The sequence below is a fragment of the Salvelinus namaycush genome, chromosome 5, assembly GCF_016432855.1.
Source record: "Salvelinus namaycush isolate Seneca chromosome 5, SaNama_1.0, whole genome shotgun sequence".
Lineage (NCBI taxonomy): Eukaryota > Metazoa > Chordata > Actinopteri > Salmoniformes > Salmonidae > Salvelinus > Salvelinus namaycush.
This window is the reverse complement of record NC_052311.1, coordinates 44530934-44550875: the sequence shown is the minus strand read 5'-3', so window position 1 is coordinate 44550875 and position 19942 is coordinate 44530934. Positions and strand designations below refer to the sequence as shown.

General features: G+C 43.3%; 1 protein-coding gene across 2 annotated transcripts; it reads right to left on the bottom strand.

Moving 5' to 3' along the window:
- Positions 1–430: 430 nt before the first annotated feature.
- Positions 431–19504, bottom strand: LOC120048320 (protein eva-1 homolog B-like). Of its 2 annotated transcripts, XM_038994198.1 has the most exons (4): positions 19175–19504; positions 4616–4768; positions 2401–2500; positions 431–2202 (listed from the first exon to the last, which is right to left on the bottom strand). In XM_038994198.1, exons 3-4 carry the CDS (start codon positions 2465–2467, stop codon positions 1766–1768), a joined length of 504 nt encoding a protein of 167 aa, XP_038850126.1. In that variant the 5' UTR covers positions 2468–2500; positions 4616–4768; positions 19175–19504; the 3' UTR covers positions 431–1765. The 2 variants fall into 2 exon arrangements, with proteins under 2 accessions (XP_038850126.1, XP_038850127.1); XM_038994199.1 differs by lacking the exon at positions 4616–4768.
- Between the last annotated feature and the right edge of the window lie 438 nt (positions 19505–19942).

Genomic DNA, 19942 nt, shown 5'->3' with positions numbered 1-19942 from the left:
TGCTCTTCCAATGGAAAGCTATGGGTCATATGCAATTCCAGCTCCCAGATTGCAATTCCTATGGCTTCCACTAGAGGGGCGCCGTCCTCAAACAATCGCATGGCATGCTTTCACTGCAAAGCCTATTGTAAATCAGACAATGCAGTTAGATTAACAAGAATTTAAGCTTTTAACCGATATAAGACACTTGTATGTACGTAGATGTTTAATATCCACAATTTTTAAGATTATTTATTTGAATTGTGCGCCTTCCAATTTCACCGGAAATTGTCGACAGGTGTCCCGCTGACGTTACGCCTAGCCCTAAGAAGTTTTAATAACCTGTACAGCTAAAGCCCAATAGAACCAAACTGGATAATGATCATACCCAAGATACATACGCATTGTGTTATTCATCAACGTTCAACATGATTCTGTTGGCAATCAAATATCCTTTTGTCCTGTGTTTTATTTCAGACAATAAAATAAGACTTTATTTCGTTTAGATAGACCACTGGGTTTTGCCAAAACATTTAGCAAACAAGTTTTCAAGATATTGTATTATAAAAATCATATCTATTTAACATTTCAAGGCACACATGGGAGCAATTGATTAAGAATAACAATTCACTATGAGTGACCTTACAATCCATTGTAATTAAATGGTTCAACTGAGGTTTTTCAGTTGTTACATTTCAGCCCTAGACAATCTTTATATTGTACAGTATATTCAAAATACATAGTCCAGGGACATTTTAAGAAAGAGCATTGTTTGTCTAAAAGACATTAGGTGTAACAGAAACAACCACAAGGCCTTTTGAGTTTCACACTTTAATTACTTAATTTCCCCTAGTGTAATTGGTTCTGCAAACATTCTAAAACTGTGTCCTTAAACTGAGCAAACTGAGCAGTCCAATTCCAAAATGACTTGACATCAGGTGAAAAATGGTCCCACCGAATCTATTTCTATTTTCTTACTTAGGCAAAGCTATTTCCTCACAGAAGGTTCCAAGACCACTCTAAAGCATTGAGGATCATTTCCTAATATAATGACAAACAGCTCACGGCGCTGTCCCGCTGTAAACTCACCAGTGTTGAGGGAAACATGGCCCCATAGCAAACAAAAGGAAGTGACCTCTCATTGCAAAATACTTGGTCCCTACTCCCTACAGTATCTCTGGCTATTTGTCAATGGCTGTATTAGTCCTTCCCTACTCCCTTTGTGTTTTTCTAAGGGCAATACTTTATTCAGGCATCTCTCTACACTGTAGACTCCAATTATGATAAATGTTCCCATTCACATGCCTAAATCACAAAGCAGCAGAACTGGTCTCAAAGGCGCCTTGTGGTATAACTCCATTATGGCAGTGGTAGTAGGTGACAAATGTTGATGGGGGAACTACATTCACACAGCACACCACTATCACATAGTGATAGAGTCAAGACTTACACTTCAGGGGCCTGTTTAGAGGGATGTCACGTTACAGAATGTTCAGATAGAAACTTATCGTGCAGAACAGACATATTTGTCTTTCAGGTAGAATAGTGAATTGTGTCAGCTCTATTCATTATATTTCTATCTGCAACGTTCAGAACATTTCACATCACTGAATACATCCCAGATCGAAGTAGCACGCCACTTGTGACCTGTCTGTATACAACAGCATGAGTGACACCCCTCATGGGAATCTGTCTTTGGCGGGTGTGGACCATCGTGTACCCCCTGATTCCATAGCACCATAGTTCTATATAGTATGTCCATTCAGTGGCCCCGTAGTACTGGACGTTAGTAGTAGTGCACCCGACCTATAGTGCCTGTTCCTGAACCTAGGATATCAGGCTGCCCATTCCTCCAGATCTCCCGTATGATTCGCTCCCTCTCCTCCAATCGCTGTGCCCGCTCTAGCTCCTCGGCCGACGTGAACACGTTAACGCTCAGTGTCCCGTCCGATTGGCTGTGGTTGTGGTGGTTGCCAATGGGAATCTCTGTGGTGGGCAGGGGGGCAGGTGCTTCGACGTCACCCTCCTCTTCCTCATCCTCATCCTCGCTATCTTCATCACATTCGTCCTCACTGAAGTCCTTTAAGTGTTTCTTCTCGGGCGTGGAGGCCGGGATGTTGGTGCGGGGCTTGCAGGAGATCCGGATGACCAGGAGGCAGAGGGTGAGGACCAGGCCGAAACAAACCCCGATCACAAAGTACAGCCCAAAGCTCTCTGGGTTCTCTACAGGACAGAAAAAGATAATTGGTAAATTCACCTAGTATAACAAAACCCCACAATATGTCAAAAAGGCATTGTGCTAGTAGCCTAAATCAATATTGTTATGACTGGCACATTGGTGATTTTGTTTCATTGATTCATTTTGTGGTACTTTAAAAGCAATGTGAAAACTGCTGATGTTAAAGTGATTGATTGATTGACCTTTGATGTGTGCGTAGGCAGCTATGCTGTTGCTCAGGAGGTCCATCTCTTTCCTCTTTGCGTCCATGCTGACGATATGTCCAGTAGCCTTTGCTTACACCTAGAACAAATAAACACAACCCACTGCATCAGAATTCCTTGCGATCTCAACTTCAATGCCATGCATGCAATGCCAAGTACTGTATGCATTAATGTATGCATGAATTCAGTTATTCCCACCGTGTACCACAGAAAGTTCCACAACAAACAAACTGACACAACGAGACTTGGCCAAAAGACACATTTGGCCAAAAGACACACGCTACCCTCATGCTACTCTCATGCACCCCACCGAAACACTTCTGCTACCACAAACCCCCATAACTCCCCTCCCCTTTAAAATGTAGTTAAAGTGTTTTACGAGTGCCTCTAGTGCCACACTAGATGTTTTCTTGTTTGCTATCGCGCCAAATGCACTGACCACAGAATTTCTCCATAGGGACATTTTCTCAAAAGTGGTGTTACAAGTTTATCAACTTTCAAAGCAGAATTACTTTCACATTGTTCCTCAACTGTAGTGTATGATATACTACATTTTGCTACATAAGACCGAATTGAGCCGGTAGGTCACATATGTCTTTGGGTGGGTGAGGACCAGGCCTACTGGTCCAGCTGTGGCAAACAAAAGCTCCACTTATTCGTCCTCAAATACCAACAGCGCAAACTGGGATCATGACGCATTTGGAACATGGTCCTGCCTGTGAGCCGTGACAGGCCTCTACAGTGAGGGACCAGGGGTCAACTCTCTCCTCAGAAGCCAATGAACAGCACTTCCTCCAACTAGCCTCCCGGATCAATGGGGGCAAGGCCCTCTGTGTTGTTTTTACAGTACCTGTTTTGTTCACCCTTTCAATTTCCCTGACTGACACAAATGGGTGAAAACCTGGAAGACCTGTGTTGTTGCTATTGTTTAACTATGTATTTTGGTCACACTTTTACTGTCCCTGACTGAAACAGAGTCACTGGGTGTTCCTTTTTTAATCTTGTTCTGAAGGCAGCTCTGCCTGGAGAGCAGAACCAAATGTGAATGATTGAGTTTAGACAAGTAATTTAATTGGTTTAAGTTTTGGCCACTGGGCTTGTCCCTGGTGACGCTTTCTGGTCGTCTGAGTCTTTTCCTCAGCGTTTCCTGTCGCTCTGTTTGGCTCCATTGTGTTCCTGCAGGCCCTCGATGGCCCGGTCATTACTCCCTCACCTCAGACTCCCCAGGAAGTCTCAAGTTTCCCTCACAGAGAACCTTGCGGCGCCACGCCTCGCCACACAACAAAAGTATGACGCCTGGTCCTGCTTCTTTTCCTATGTGGTCTGTTTTTATTTTCTGTCAATTACATAGGCTAGGCTATAAAGGCGAGCCCCTATGCTACCACTGTGCTTTAGAGAGAGAGAGAGAGAGAGAGAGAGAGGCTGGGTGGATTCGCCCATATGGAACACTCTATCCACAGGGTCCTGCTGGGTCTCTCCTGCATTTCCTGTGCAACCCCCTCTCTTCACCCTCAACCCTTGTCATAGCCCTTTCCTGCTGACTCCGCCCTTTTCTCGTCCGCTCCACTATTGTTCTCCCCCCCGACCCACCTTGATGACATCCTCACATGGTACATGGAAGGCACATGGCACAGGAAAACCAAGATGTGATAGATAGTGACACAGGGGCCCAGCCAATACGAGTATCCCTGAACCCTTTGGTGTGTTAGCATGTTAGCATTAGCCTTCGATCCCTTTCATTCTACACGTGTTCTGTGTTATGGCTCCCAGGGGAACAAACATATTGTTCAAGTAGGAAAAGATGGCTGACTAGCACAGTCACATACAGCACTAACCCGTGGAATTGCTCACAACAAGCTAAGTCATAGCACATGGCATGATATTCTCATAGCATTGACATCAAAAATGGCACAGGCCACCTGTTTTTGTTCTGTCACCTCAAAATTGTTGGCTGATCTCTTCAGTCTATGGATTTTACACTAATGTGAATCCCGATGATATTATACTGTTGTTATCACGCTCGTTTGTTAATTCAGCAAGGATAGAAAAATGCAACAAAAACATTGGTCAACCATATGTATTGCACATGCCTGACTCTTTAAAAAAAAAGCACAATACTCTTCCTCTAAGATATAAAGATAGGCAATAAGAAGCACAGACAGATGTACACCTTGTATTGTATCATAAACCTTACCATAAAATGAAGCTGTAGACGTAACTATTCAGTCCCAGCTCATGATGGAAGTGGAGAGGTTTGCTGAATGATTGAGCTACCCCTCTCTCTCTGTCTCTCTGGATCTATGCTCGTGCCCTTCGCTCCTCAGGCCGAACAGTTCATTTGGCCGCCCTGAGACAAGAGCAAACACACAGACACTCACACAGCCGTCAGCCTTCATCAGATCCAAACTCACTGAGGCGTTTGCGATGCAAACAATGACAGGCCTTTTGCTGTTGCCGAGGGATACACAGTCCGGCAGCAGACAAAATACAGGCTTAGCTTTCAGTAGTACAAAAGTTCATATTTCGATACGCAAACGCGTACATATACAGTGCATACGGTATAAATACAGTTTACATACGCATATGTTCAAAAGGCATGTAAGTAACTATGATGAAAATATATTATAAACGTTAAACACTGAAACATTGCACTTGTTAATGTATGGAGACTACACAACAATAAATGATGTGCAAGGAGAAAGAGGCATTTTTTGGTGGGGGATTTGTCCATGGTGTTTGTAATCAAACATGACTTCTCTCTAGGTTTTTGAGTGTACTCCTAAGCACTGATATGTTTGAAGTAAAGTCAAAGCTGCTTACAATAAATAAAAGTATATAAAATATCTCTGATAAAGTCACAGGCTGATGTTTTCCTGGAAACAGTTTAACACATAAACGTAAGTCTCATCCCATCTCTGACGCATCAAACCACTGTAATATCCTCAGAGCACTTTGTCTCCAAGAAGTAGAAATCCTAGTCTATAAACCCGACAGCCACAGTATATCTCACAGAATATGAGCAGCTCTTTAAATGCCAGGTGGGGAAAGAGGACCGTGAAAAACATTCAAACATTTTTCACAAACCCTTTATGTGTTGAGAGGAAAAAGCCCAGTGCCAGTTTGAGTTGGTTTAGCAGGGCCTCTTTGCTTTCCAGTGCAGATTTTGATCTTGCTGACTCTTGCCAGACCCTATGTACACTAATGCTGGGCCGAGAGAGTGTTCGGGGCTAGCAGGGACACAGGGAACAGTCGCCATGACAGCATCTCTCCACTCCAGGCCACCGAGTCATATGGTCAGTCAGTCCCCTGTGAGCCTTTTGTTTTGGACCACAGAAGCGGGTTCCATCTGCACACTCTTCCTGTTTTTACTTCCTTCCTTTTCAATTACTGCAACTTGTGTTTGAACAGACAAGGTCATCTTTCCCCCAGCACATCATTCCTGTAGCCTGGTCCCAGATCTGTTTGTGTTGTATGTATAGCCAACTACAGGCATTGTAATTGCCAAACAAAAACAGATCTCGGACCAGGCCACCTTGGCCTAATCCTTGCTGAGCTATTTGAAACAATTCATCATCTAGGCAAAGCAGCCAGTATGCGCATAGGATACTGTCTCAAGAGCTTAGGCTTTCCAATGCAATTTTATGCTTTGGTCTTAAGGGTAATAAAGTGTTTGGTCCGAGCGACTTCACCAGTTTTCCAAAGTCATGGCTAATGATTGGACTGCTAACTGGGCCTAACTGCTCTTTTCTCACAGTGGAATGCACCAGAATGAAATTCGTCAGAACTCAGGCATCTGAGAAGGGTGGTTAAAGACAACCGGAGACTCGTTTAAAGCCAATCTAAACAATAATTAACCTGGGCCTGTTTTGTTTTGTTTTTGTTTTGCCCTGAGGAAGAAATTATGAACAGACGTGCTCTCCACCTCCCTCAATCCCATGACTCAACTTTCAGTCATGTTCTCCAAGTGACTTAATTTTCTATTCAATAGCAGATGTTGCCATGCCCCTTGACTGCTGGAGAGAAAAACACTGCTCACATATGTTTCAGTGTTTCTGCAGTTTTGGGGACCTTGAATGTGTGCTGAAAATGTTCTGGCATATTACTCCCTTCAAGAGCCTCTAAAGGGGTTCAAATGCTAACTGGATCATTATGCCACTACAAAAAAAATGGGCATAAAACCAAACAGGGTTTTCCTACACCGACATGCCAAAGACCCTTTCTGGTACTAGAACCTTTTTTGGAAAATAAATGGAGGCACACTCCAAGCTAATGTTGTGTGAGAAGGCTTCAGCTTTGAAGGCCTCACTCATAGATTACATCACCTCGCATGTTACCAAATAATGCCTGTCATTCATTCCTAACTGACCTCATATCCTCAGGTCAAACCATTTGAACACACAATCCACTTCCTGTGTCCTCAGTCACATGGTGGGCATCATCAGTCAACCAATGACTTCACATTGAAGCCAATCAGTTTGTACTTAAGAGTTTAAGAAAAGTGTATCTTGACACCACGTCAAGATACAAAAACAATGAAAAGTTCATCCAAGTCTCAAATAACTGTAAGGCCTAAGCACAAATAGTGCTGAAACTGACGCTGAGGTAAACAACATGTGGTGTTGTGAGGCCTGGGAAGAGTTCATTCTCTATTTCTGACTGACAATTGTTTGCTTTGGTTGGGAGGACAGAGGAACCAAATGAAGGAAAACCCTGTCCGTTAAGTTGTGTGATATTTTTGTTCTTATCATCTTGGAGAAGAGCACAATACCTTTTCCTTTCCTACCAAGTTTCCCCCCCATACATCCGGTTGTACTGTCAGTCCGGAACCTAGTCCAGACAAATGCCCTCAACTCCCACTCCTTAAATGGCAGCCCCGCCACTTGGTTTGCTATAAAGCTGGGTCAAAGAAATGTAAAAAATGTGAATTCATAGATGGAGGTATGGAAACAATGACTGACTGTCCACAACGTCAACATGGTAGTTTTAAAGTGGGCCTTTAAAGTGAAGGATAACATTGTCTGATTGTCTGAGCTAATCATGCTGTTATTGTCTTGTGGGGAAAAGCTGATTATGCCGTCTCTCTAGATAAAGATAGTTCCTAAATGATTGACTAGCCACATAGTGACAGGGGCCAACCTCAGAGGCAAGAGTTTTCGCTCCTATTACCAAACAGAAGCCCTTTTCCCCAGATACGTGTACACTACAAACCATTCATAAAGTATCTAACCATAGTACTCCTCTGCCACGTCTGAGAAATCACATTAACAACCCATGAGTAGGAATTTATCCAGGGAGTGTAGCCATAATTGAATAACAATGAGAAAATGCATGAAAAAATACAAATCCCACAAGGGGACACCTGTTTCCTCATGATAATAACACACTTTGAACCACAGAGGGAAAGGGATATTTTTGAAACCTAGAATTTCTGTGCTGCTGCAATATTTCCCTGGCACAATGGATGCTCTTTCTGTGGTTTGCCTGGCATAGGTCTTCAGTGAGTTGAAAAGCCCAGATTTGAATTGAATCACATTTTGTTGTTTTTATACACAGATATAGCCTATTATACAACAACTCTGGCATGGGAGATCAGATACATAGCTGGTGTCACTTTGAGTTTGAGTGTAAAGTGAGGACAATTTTATAGCATTCATCAACTTTGCCCCTGACAATGTTAATTAAAAAGATCCTTGTTTCTTTGATTTTTATTTCTGCTACTGAGAGAGAAAATCTGTCTGGGATTAATGATCCATGGGATCAAATGGACCACTGAGGAGTAATTTATTCAGTGTTTTGAGCACATGGAGGCAGTTCTAAGCTCAATATACTCCACTTGACTTTTGCAACGTGAATAAATACTGTATGCTAGAATTGTGCGGCCTGACGAGCTACTGCTTTGATTGACTTTTTCCCCATTTTTCTCAGAAAGCCATGATGTGAGATTCTGTAAGTAGCAGAAAAGCAGATTAATGGCTATTCCCTAGATGCTCATAAACTGAAGTTGTATCACAGCAATATCTACTAGATGTTTTTTTCCATACCTTTCCCATTTTAACAGATTTCTCTAAAATAGTTTACCATGTGGCTTCAATCACGGCAGTGTATGGTCTCGCAGGCTTTCTCTAGCCTAAACCCAGCCAACCAAGATCACCTGACCACCAACCAAGGCAGGACAGCATCCAAGTCCAGAAAAGCCTGAACTTCAAGTTCAAGCTCCCTCTGGGATTTGACTAGATGGGATACAGCTTTTGTCATGTAGATTTTTTTGTAGCAGGTTAGGAGTACATACGCAGCAGGTTAGGAGAATATACGTAGCAGGTTAGGATATTTATGTTAAAGTTAAGAAAAGGGTTAGGGTTAGGTAAAATGCCCCCCCCAAAAACTTTTGATGTTAATTTGACAGAAGCTGTATCCCTTCTAACCATGACCCTCTCCCTGAGACAGACAGGCAGAGGTGCAGGCGGTAATGTTCCACCTAATAAACACGGACACTTTTCCTAAGAGCTAGGGCTCTGTTCGCCGAGGCCTGCAAAAGCATTCAGAGGGTAGGCATCTGGTGAAGGCATTTTCTGTCCAGCGCGGCTGGTTTTTCTTGACGACAGTAAAGGGTTGTAAGGGCATTTCAGAGAAAAGAGTGTCTTCCTTTCTTGTTTTCTCTTGACATGGGATCTTGGGGATCAAGCTGTGCTAAGTGTTGGTGCTGTTTTCCATTGCACCGTGCCCTGGCCATGGGCTCGTACTGTGGGGGGAATTATTTCAGTTTGAGCACAGTCAGACATGTGTTTGCCATCAGGCCCAGTGACACTGAGCACAAGGTAGAGCTGACCCCAAAGATGTCTGCCAGCTGAGAGTATGGGGAGCTCCACTGAGCTGAGACTCAAACGTAGAAAATCTGCTTTCGTTTTCTCCTCCCGAACAGCGAGCTGGATTGCCACCCAGTGAAGGTGGTTTCCAAACATTAGCCTTGGATTAACTTTCTCTGGGTTATAAGTGAGCCATTTTAAACTGCCCACCAGGCACAAACTGGGAGAATCAACCATTTTTGTAGATCTTTTTCTTTGAACCAAAATGCACTTACATGGCTCAAAGATTGTTTTGATTTCACTTTCAATTCAGGCTCATTGACAACGCAATCAAATATAAATCGAAACTTGGCGTTGTACCGACATTTGTGCACAGTGGGTGGACAGTTTTGATAAGTTGTTGAATTTGATTTTATTCTCACTTAACAACAGCTAGTTAACACTGTAGCTTTCAAGGACCAGAACTTTCTTCTCAGCCAAGGCATTACTAAACATTCGGATCTAATTCACAGGGCAGCTACTCAATAAAGAAGTTGTTTTGGTTTCTTTATGTCATACTTCTCTATGTGAGGCCATGATTTCATTTAAAGGGAGAGTGTCATCTTCAACTCCACTCCAACTTGGTTCAACAGAGAAGCCTCTATGCTTTTCAGTGCGAATGTAACTGCAATCCGTGACAAACCGAAGCAGGTAATTTAGTAACATAAGAAATTATCTAGAGAGCAATCTCTTTACCCCGTGAGGATTGGGCTGGTGGGGGTATGGGGAGTAATGGAGATACGAGCCCATGGGGGTGGAGGTTAATAGTGGCCAGATGTGGGGTTGAGGGGTTTGATGTTAGACAGACACAAAGTGCTGCTCTCCTATGGAAATCCAGAAGAGAAAACACATGCTCTATCACCATATCAACTTTATCATACGTGCTCCATCGCAATCCAGCTCATGCATGTTAACATTAGAAGCCTCCTCCCTAAATTTGCTTTATTCACTGCTTTAGCACAATCTGCCAACCCGGATGTCTTAGCCGTGTCTGAATCCTGGCTTAGGAAGGCCACCAAAAACCCTGACATTTCCATCCCTAACTATAACATTTTCCGACAAGATAGAACTGCCAAAGGGGGCGGAGTTGCAATCTACTGCAGAGATAGCCTGCAGAGTTCTGTCTTACTATTCAGGTCTGTGCCGAAACAATTTGAGCTTCTGCTTTAAAAAACCCACCCTTCCAGAAACAAGTCTCTCACCGTTGCCGCTTGCTGTAGACCACCTTCTGCCCCTAGCTGTGCCCTGGACACCATATGTGAATTGATTGCCCCCATCTATCTTCATAGCTCGTGCTGTTAGGTGACCTAAACTGGGACATGCTTAACACCCCGGCCATCCTACAATCTAAGCTTGATGCTCTCAATCTCACAAAAATGATCAATGAAACTACCAGCTACAACCCCAAATCTGTAAACACATGCACCCTCATAGATATCATCCTAACCAACCTGCCCTTCAAATACACCTCTGCTGTCTTCAACCGGGATCTCAGCGATCACTGCCTTATTGCTTGCGTCCATAATGGGTCTGCGGTCAAACAACCACCCCGTATCACAGTCAAACACTCCCTAAAACACTTCAGCGAGCAGGCCTTTCTAATTGACCTAGCCAGGGTATCCTGGAAGGATATTGACCTCATCCCATCAGTAGAAGATGCCTGGTTATTCTTTAAGTGTTTTCCTCACAATCTTAAATAAGCATGCCCCATTCATTTATGTTTTAACCAGGAACAGATATAGCCCTTGGTTCACTCCAGACCTGACTACCCTTGACCAGCACAAAAACATTCTGTGGCGTACTGCATTAGAATCGAATAGCCCCCACGATATGCAACTTTTCAGGGAAGTTAGGAACCAATATACACAGGCAGTTAGGAAAGCAAAGGCTAGCTTTTTCAAACAGATATTTGCATCCTGCAGCACAAACTCCAAAAAGTTTTTGGACACTGTAAAGTCCATGGAGAATAAGAGCACCTCCTCCCGGCTGCCCACTGCACTGAGGCTAGAAAACACTGTCACCACCGATAAATCCACGATAATTGAGCATTTTTCTACGGCTGGCCATGCTTTCCACCTGGCCACCCCTACCCTCGTCAACAGCCCTGCACCCCCCACAGCAACTTGCCCAAGCCTCCCCCATTTCTCCTTCACCCAAATCCAGATAGCTGATGTTCTGAAAGAGCTGCAAAATCAGGACCCCTACAAATCAGCGGGAATAGACAATCTGGACCCTCTCTTTCTAAAATGATCTGCCGAAATTGTTGCAACCCCTATTACTAGCTTGTTCAACCTCTCTTTCGTATCGTCTGAGATCCCCAAAGATTGGAAAGCTGCCGCGGTCATCCCCCTCTTCTAAGGGGGAGACACTCTAGAACCAAACTGCTACAGACCTATATCTATCCTACCCTGCCTTTCTAAGGTCTTCGAAAGCCAAGTTATCAAACAGATCACCAACCATTTTGAATCCCACCGTACCTTCTCCGCTATGCAATCTGGTTTCCGAGCTGGTCATGGGTGCACCTCAGCCACGCTCAAGGTCCTAAACGATATCATAACCTCCATCGATAAGAGACAATACTGTGCAGCTGTATTTCTCTGTATACATCAATGATGTCGCTCTTGCTGCTGGTGATTCTCTGATCCACCTCTCCACAGACGATACCATTCTGTATACTTCTGGCCCTTCTTTGGACACTGTGTTAACTAACCTCCAGACAAGCTTCAATGCCATACAACTCTCCTTCCGTGGCCTCCAACTGCTCTTAAATGCAAGTAAAACTAAATGCATGCTCTTCAACCGATCGCTACCAGCACCTGCCCGCCCGCCCGTCCAGCATCACTACTCTGGACGGTTCTGACTTAGAATATGTGGACATCTACAAATACCTAGGTGTCTGGTTAGACTGTAAACTCTACTTCCAGACTCACATTAAGCATCTCCAATCCAAAATTAAATCTAGAATTGGCTTCCTATTTTGCAACAAAGCATCCTTCACTCATGCTGCCAAACATACCCTCGTAAAACTGACTATCCTACCGATCCTTGACTTCGGCAATGTCATTTACAAAATAGCCTCCAACACTCTACTCAGCAAATTGGATGCAGTCTATCACAGTGCCATCCGTTTTGTCACCAAAGCCCCATATACTACCCACCACTGTGACCTGTATGCTCTCGTTGGCTGGCCCTCGCTTCATATTCGTCGCAAAACCCACTGGCTCCAGGTCATCTATAAGTCTTTGCTAGGTAAAGCCCCGCTTTATCTCAGCTCACTGGTCACCATAGCATGCGCTCCAGCAGGTATATTTCACTTGTCACCCCCAAAGCCAATCCCTCATTTGGCCGCCTTTCCTTCCAGTTCTCTGCTGCCAATGACTGGAACGAATTGCAAAAATCACTGAAGCTGGAGACTCATATCTCCCTCACTAACTTTAAGCACCATCTGTCAGAGCAGCTCATAGATCACTGCACCTGTACATAGCCCATCTGTAAATAGCCCATCCAACTACCTCATCCCATACTGTTATTTTTTTGCTCCTTTGCACCCCAGTATCTCTACTTGCACATTCATCTTCTGCACATCTATAACTCCAGTCTCTATCACTCCAGTGTTTATTTATTGCCTCACCTCCCTTATCTTACCTCATTTGCACACACTGTATATATACTTTTTTTATATTGTGTTATTGACTGTATGTTTTGTTTATTCCATGTGTAACTCTGTTGTTGTTTGTGTCGTACTGCTTTGCTTTATCTTGGCCAGGTCGCAGTTCGAAATGAGAACTTGTTCTCAACTAGCCTACCTGGTTAAATAAAGGTGAAATTAATAAAACATTTAATAAAATACTGTACATACAGGGCCCAGGACATTGATGCTCAGAATCAATGTCCAGAGTGTAAGTGTGTGTGTGTGCGCGGGAAAGTGTGTGTGAGACAGAACGTGATGATGTGTGTCCGTGCATACACCCATATGTGTGTTAATGTTTGCCTCCTCATATGCACCCCTGTGCTTTCTTAAAGCACAGTAACCCTCAGGTGATCTCCAACCTCAAGCTCCAAAAATAGAGTTGTGATCTCTGATCGATCTGGGTCAGCATGTACCATCCGACCACAACCACACACTGCATTCATTACACAAGACTTGTGATTACCCTATGACACAAAATGTGTTAACCCTTTCCATGAGTGGCTGGGCAGAGTTAACCATGTCCTGTCCACAAACATGTAGAGCTGGTTTCCTGGACATAAATTAAGCCTAGTCTTCTGGGAAAGTGACACGTGGTGTCATTTTTAGTCTGTATGGTATGAATTCTTTAGTTCGTCAAGGTACAGTTTTGTCGGAGCTGGACAAACGACTTGTTTGGTGTAGACCATAAATATTTGATAACCGACCTTAAACTATGATTCAATCATAAGATTGAGCTTCTGAGTCAAGTGTCTCTTATTTAATGTGCAATCAATGAATACTAGAGATACTTTGCAAACATCACTGTACCAGTTTCCAGAGGTGTGAACTCGAGTCACATGACTTGGACTCGAGTCAGACTCGAGTCACAAATATGATGACTTGCAACTCAACTTTGACTTTAACACCAGTGACTCGTGACTTGACTTGGACTTGAGCGTTATGACTCGACCTGACTTGATACCCTCCCCAAGCCCAAAAATGATGCTATTTAAAAAAGTGTGCAGCGCATTAACTCTTCATTTAACGGATTACCGTTTGAATCGGACAGCAGCCAATCAAATTGTGCCAGCTGAGAAAAAGTTGTGCGTGGCAGTGCAGAGGAATTTTGGCGGGTGAATTCAGATGGAGCCCTTGGAAAGATGATACCCAAAATAATTATTTTCGGATATAAAGACGACGCTGTATCAACAAAAAATGGATTGCAACTTGCAAAACATGCGGGAAGAAAATTACAGACGGAGGTGCAACAATTTCCAACTTTGTTCGACATTTGAAGCTGCACAAAGAACGCTAAGTCGTGGCTATTATAGCCGACAGCTATATATTTTATTATATGCGGGAATGTGGGAATGTGATCTTTGCACCCAAGATTGAGCTACAACTGGCTAGGCAGTTGGTAGCCTACATCCTGCCTGATGTCACTGCTGTTCCTAAAACTATTGACATACGTTAGCCTACTGTAACCACACAGAGAGAAAGTGTGTGTGTGTGTGTGTGTGTGTGTGTGTGTGTTAAGGTTGGGCGATTGTGTACAAGCCTACATCGCCCGATTGCGCCCCATAGCGATCCTCAATAGTCGATCACTATTGGGGGGGGGGGGGGGGGGGGGGGGGGGGTCTTTCTCATGGCTACCCATGTATCTCCATGGAAATATAACGTTTATTTGGAAAGTAATTAATATATATATATTTTTAAAACCATTCATGATTTGTGTAAATGTAATATACTAACTATTACTCTTGTTAAAAATATGAAATTGTACATTATGACTTGTTTAGGACTCGAAACTCAAAGTTTAGGACTTGAGACTTGACTTGATACTTGACGGTCTTGACTTGAGACTTGAGTCGGACTTGCCTGTCTTTACTCGGGACTTGACTTGGGACTTGAGTGCTAAGACTTGAGACTTACTTGTGACTTGTAAAACAATGACTTGGTCCAAACCTCTCCCAGTTTCTGTGTGCTTAACCCTGTCATCTTGTTTTTATTCCTTTTTCACCATATGGTTTCTCTCTTCCCCCAGATTCCCATGTAAAGTTTAAACAAATTCAACCTTAAATGCAGGGCTCTTTATGTTCTTGGACATGTGTGCAGAGATAGAGAGGCTTAGGCAAACCCTAGTGGATTAAGCATGTCAAACATCCCCCTAAGTCTAAGGAGACCAGGGAGAAGCAGTCATTAGAAGGCATTGAGGCTTTATGAGACAGCAGTGGTTTTAGTTGGAGTCTTGCTAAACACAGCTTCAGAGAAAAATCACTCATCAACCTATTATTTGTCAATGGCGAATCTGAATCGAATACAGTCTTGTTGGCTTTACATCTGATTAGACGAGGCAGTTCATAGCTTCTGCGTCTCTTTGAAAACCTGTTTATAACATTTAATGGCTAGTGGTCTACAAAATATAATATACTGTACCTCCCACTTCATTTAGATAGCATGTCTCAAACTCTCTATCATGTTACACAACAAAACAAAAATTTAACCAAAACAAATGTGAAAGTAATGTTTTACTCACCCTAAGTTGCCAGATGTGAGTTACTCCATCAGTTTCTGCTAGGCGAGAACAGCAAGACCAAGGCAATGGCTTAAATAGCAATACTAAGGCATCATTACAGGATTGTAGTGGTAATAAAGCAAATACACCACTCATAAAATACACCACTCATCTTGATCCAGGGCTACAGTTGCTTACGAAAGTATTCGCCCCCTTTGGTATTTTTCCTATTTTGTTGCCTTAACCTGGAAATAAAATAGATTTTTGGGGGGTTTGTATCATTTGATTTACACAACATGCCTACCACTTGGAAGATGCAAAATATGCTTTATTGTGAAACAAATAAGACAAAAAAAACAGAAAACTTGAGCGTGCGTAACTATTCACCCCCCAGGGTCAATACTTTGTAGATCCACCTTTTGCAGCAATTGCAGCTGCAAGTCTTTTGAGGCATGTCTCTATAAGCTTGGCACATCTAGCCACTGGGATTTTTGCACGTTCTTCAAGTCAAAACTGCTCCAGCTCCTTCAAGTTGGATGGGTTCTGCTGGTGTACAGCAATCTTTAAGTCATACCACAGATTCTCAATTGGATTGAGGTCTGGGCTTTGACAAGGCCATTCCAAGACACTTAGATGTTTCCCCTTAAACCACTCGAGTGTTGCTTTAGCAGTTTGCTTAGGGTCATTGTCCTGCTGGGAGGTGAACCTCCATCCCAGTCTCAAATCTCTGGAAGACTGAAACAGGTTTCCCTCAAGAATTTCCCTGTATTTAGCTCCATCCATCATTCCTTCAGTTTCTCAGTCCCTGCCAATGAAAAACATCCCCACAGCATGATGCTGACACCACCATGTTTCACTGTGGTGATGGTGTTCTCGGGGTGATGAAAGGTGTTGGGTTTGCGCCAGACATAGCGTTTTCCTTGACAGCCAAAAAGCCATATGTTTGGAGAGTCTCCCACATGCCTTTTGGTGAACACCAAATGTGTTTGCTTATTTTTTTCTTTAAGCAATGGCTTTTTTCTGGCCACTCTTCTGTAAAACCCAGTTCTGTGGAGTGTATTGCTTAAAGTGGTCCAATGGACAGATACTCCAATCTCCGCTGTGGAGCTTTGCAGCTCCTTCAGGGTTATCTTTGGTCTCTTTGTTGCTTCTCTGATTAATACCCTCCTTGCCTGGTTCGTGAGTTTTGGTGGGCGGCCCTCTCTTGGCAGGTTTGTTGTGGTGCAATATTCTTTCCATTTTTTAATAATGGATTTAATGGTGCTCCGTGGGATGTTCAAAGTTTCTGATATTTTTTTCATAACCCAACCCTGATATGTACATCTCCACAACTTTGTCCCTGACCTGTTTGGAGAGCTCCTTGGTCTTCATGGTGTCGCTTGCTTGGTGGTGCCCCTTGCTTAATGGTGTTGCAGACTCTGGGACCTTGAAGAACAGGTGTATGTATACTGAGATCATGTGACAGATCATGACACTTAGATTGCACACAGGTGGACTTATTTAACTAATTTTGTGACTTCTAAAGGTAATTGGTTGCACCAGATCTTATTTAAGGGCTTCATAACAAAAGAGGTAAATACATATGCACACACCACTTTCTGTATAAAGTTATTTTTTTCATTTCACTTCACCAATTTGGACTATTTTGTGTATGTCCATTACATGAAATCCAAATAAAAATCCATTTAAATTACAGGTTGTAATGCAACAAAATAGGAAAAACGCCAAGGGGGATGAATACTTTTGCAAGGCACTGTATGTGTGTCTGTGAAAGCACTCTGAAGCGCTCTGTTGTCTCCTGTGCAGCAGAGGGCCAGGCAAATGGTTTAGAGTTTAGACAAGCGTTTCAAGTCAAGGATTGACCTGTGACTCCTTAGAGGCCACAGATAAGGCAAAAACCCCAGTGATAAAACATGGGGCAGTGAGATTGAAGAGAACAAGAGGATGGTGGGGAACATAGCTGGGAGAGGTCAGATACAAGTCAACTGTCCCAAAACACGCTTGAGGGTTTAAGGCATTCACACTTATCCTCTGTTATCTGTCACTTTATCAGATTGACACAGGGAGGGACAGCAAGCTGCCTGCCCACTTAGAAATGCTAATTAGAGGGGACCTCTGAGAATGACTATCTCCTACTGATAAGAAGAGCTGACCACAGCACTCCAGTAGAGACGGTGTGTGCATGTGTATGATGTGTGTGAAAACCATTATTCTCCCCCCCACACACACATACGCACACACACAGAACCCCTATATGTTGATGAAACGGAGGTCTGCACATCAGTGAAGCATGATGCTCCCACCTCGGCTCCCCCTGATCGCATTACGCTGTTGATGCGGCCCTCACCAAATATACAGAATGCGGCAGGATGTTTGTATTTATTGCGGCGAAAGTGAAGTCATTTATCACCGCAAGGTTAGCCACTGTGCAGCTAGCTGCATCAGCCCTGCTCTCTGGCACTGATCCATCAGATACATGTTGGGGCAGTGAGCTCTTAGCTCCTGTAAGAGCTCACGTTGAGACACTTGTTGAGACACTCAAAGGTGAGCGTTGCTTCTCTTGAGGACACTCCAACAAGAACAGTATAACCCCCTATAAATGAGCTTGGATCACGTAAAGATATGAATATAGCTACTGTTCCCAGAAGGAAGGAAACACACAGCGCTGGAACCTATAGCTGTGTGTTCTACTGAGTGTACTGACAGAAAGGGAACCTCTAGTCATCATTGGAGTTTTAAAGAGTTTTTAAAGTGTTCCCAAACTCGTGCAACCACAAGAGTACCGGTTTGCAGAGTTCTGAAGGAACAGAAACTGCAAAACATGAAACAGCAGACACTCATTGAAACCCCACTGTACCTAGACACACAACACAGGTCGCACCCACATAGAAATCAGTCAGTTTAAGCTAGAGATATCAGTTTTGCATTGGATGCATCTCAATCCACTGCATCTGCATATGTCGCACTTCCACATCTGTGGTGGAAGGTGAAAGAGCTAGAACGGTGTTTGTCATACCACGAGACATCACAAAAATCAGTCTTCGCAAACTATTATTACCCCTCTATGGAAAGAAGAGACATTCACGAACACGATGGTGTCCTCCGTTTTGCTCTACAACCCCAATAAGCGTCTTGGGACTCGTCTGAAGTCGGTACAGCCGATCTGTCAACTTCTGTCTGTAGAGTCCGAACAGTTTGGGCTACACACTAATATGATACCAGTTGAAAAAATGAATGGAAGTATGTATATATGTGAAGACTGTTTTGTGCCAAAAATAAGGGTTAAACACATGCAAAAAATAACTTACAAATGTTTCCTGATCTTTCTTATATCTCTCAGATATAGGAGAGACATTTCAGAACAAACTTCCTTTTGATATGTTGTTCCATGTAGTGAATCTGTTATTCAACGCGTTTGTATGGGCTGATAGTAGGACGGCCCAAAATACTTTTTCATACAATTTAAAAATTTTTTTTGGGGAGGATACTTCAAGGGGTCTTAAAATTCTAAATCAAATAGCAAAATTATCCTTGGTATGACCTTCTTAAAAAATTCCATATAGCTTAGTAGAACCTCTCCCCCGGTTTAAGCAGGGCTTAGACGCTTATGGGTTTTAAGGGAAACGCAAAAAGTTACAGCCTTTATATTGTAAATACAGTGATATAAATACCTCGTTGAGGTTCATATGTTATTGTACATACACAGACTGGGGTTGTCACACTCACCAAGTAAGTAGTACTGTCAAAGTGTCCTCTTAGGAAAGTTAATTCCTGCCAAGATAAGGTAAGGCTCAATGCTAGCCTCAGTCAAAACAGTCCACTTCTCGCCTCCAGGTTGGGAAAATCAACACAACAAGCAAATCCTGACTTTGTCAATCTTGCCGATTCCCTGTGTGTGACTACTGCTGTTCTCCAGTCCTGGAGGGTGTAGAGAAACCTATAGGGAAGAGGTGGCAGCTTGCTCTGAATAACAGACTTTCCCTCTCCCTCACGGTCTCCACTCTCTCTGCCAGCAGCAGCAAAAGCTGTCATACAATCCCTCTCAGAAAGAGAGAGAAAAAAGGAGGAATGAGGAACTGCCAAAAATGACCAGGGTTTGGGAAAGAGGGAGGGAGGACGGAAAGAGGGAGGGAGGGTGGGAGGGGAGTTCTTCCCCCTCGTCCCCTCTGTTAAGGAAACGGGCAGGAAAAGCACAACCCCCGACAAACGAAGGTTGATTTTCCACACTGAGTACAGAATGACAGAAAACACGAACAAAAACAAAACACGAGGGACGACAGTGATGGATTGTCGTTTACCTTTGGAGCTATTAATAATAACTGTATATAAGAAACAAAACACGCTGTATTGCAGCTTAAGCCTTCTTGATTTGAAGATGAATGGGAAAGTGGGACTTTTGGGGGGTAGTGTAACGGCTGTCATATTCGTTCTCCTCCTCGGACGAGGAGGAGCATGGATCGGACCAACACGCAGCGAGGTATGTAGACATAATGA

Bases quoted from the DNA above. Each gene is read 5' to 3' on its own strand.
- LOC120048320 (XM_038994198.1), bottom strand. From the start codon at position 2,467: ATGGACGCAAAGAGGAAAGAGATGGACCTCCTGAGCAACAGCATAGCT. The intron at 2,203-2,400 runs GTCAATCAATCA...TCTGTCCTGTAG, and splicing joins TGCCTACGCACACATCAAAG to AGAACCCAGAGAGCTTTGGG.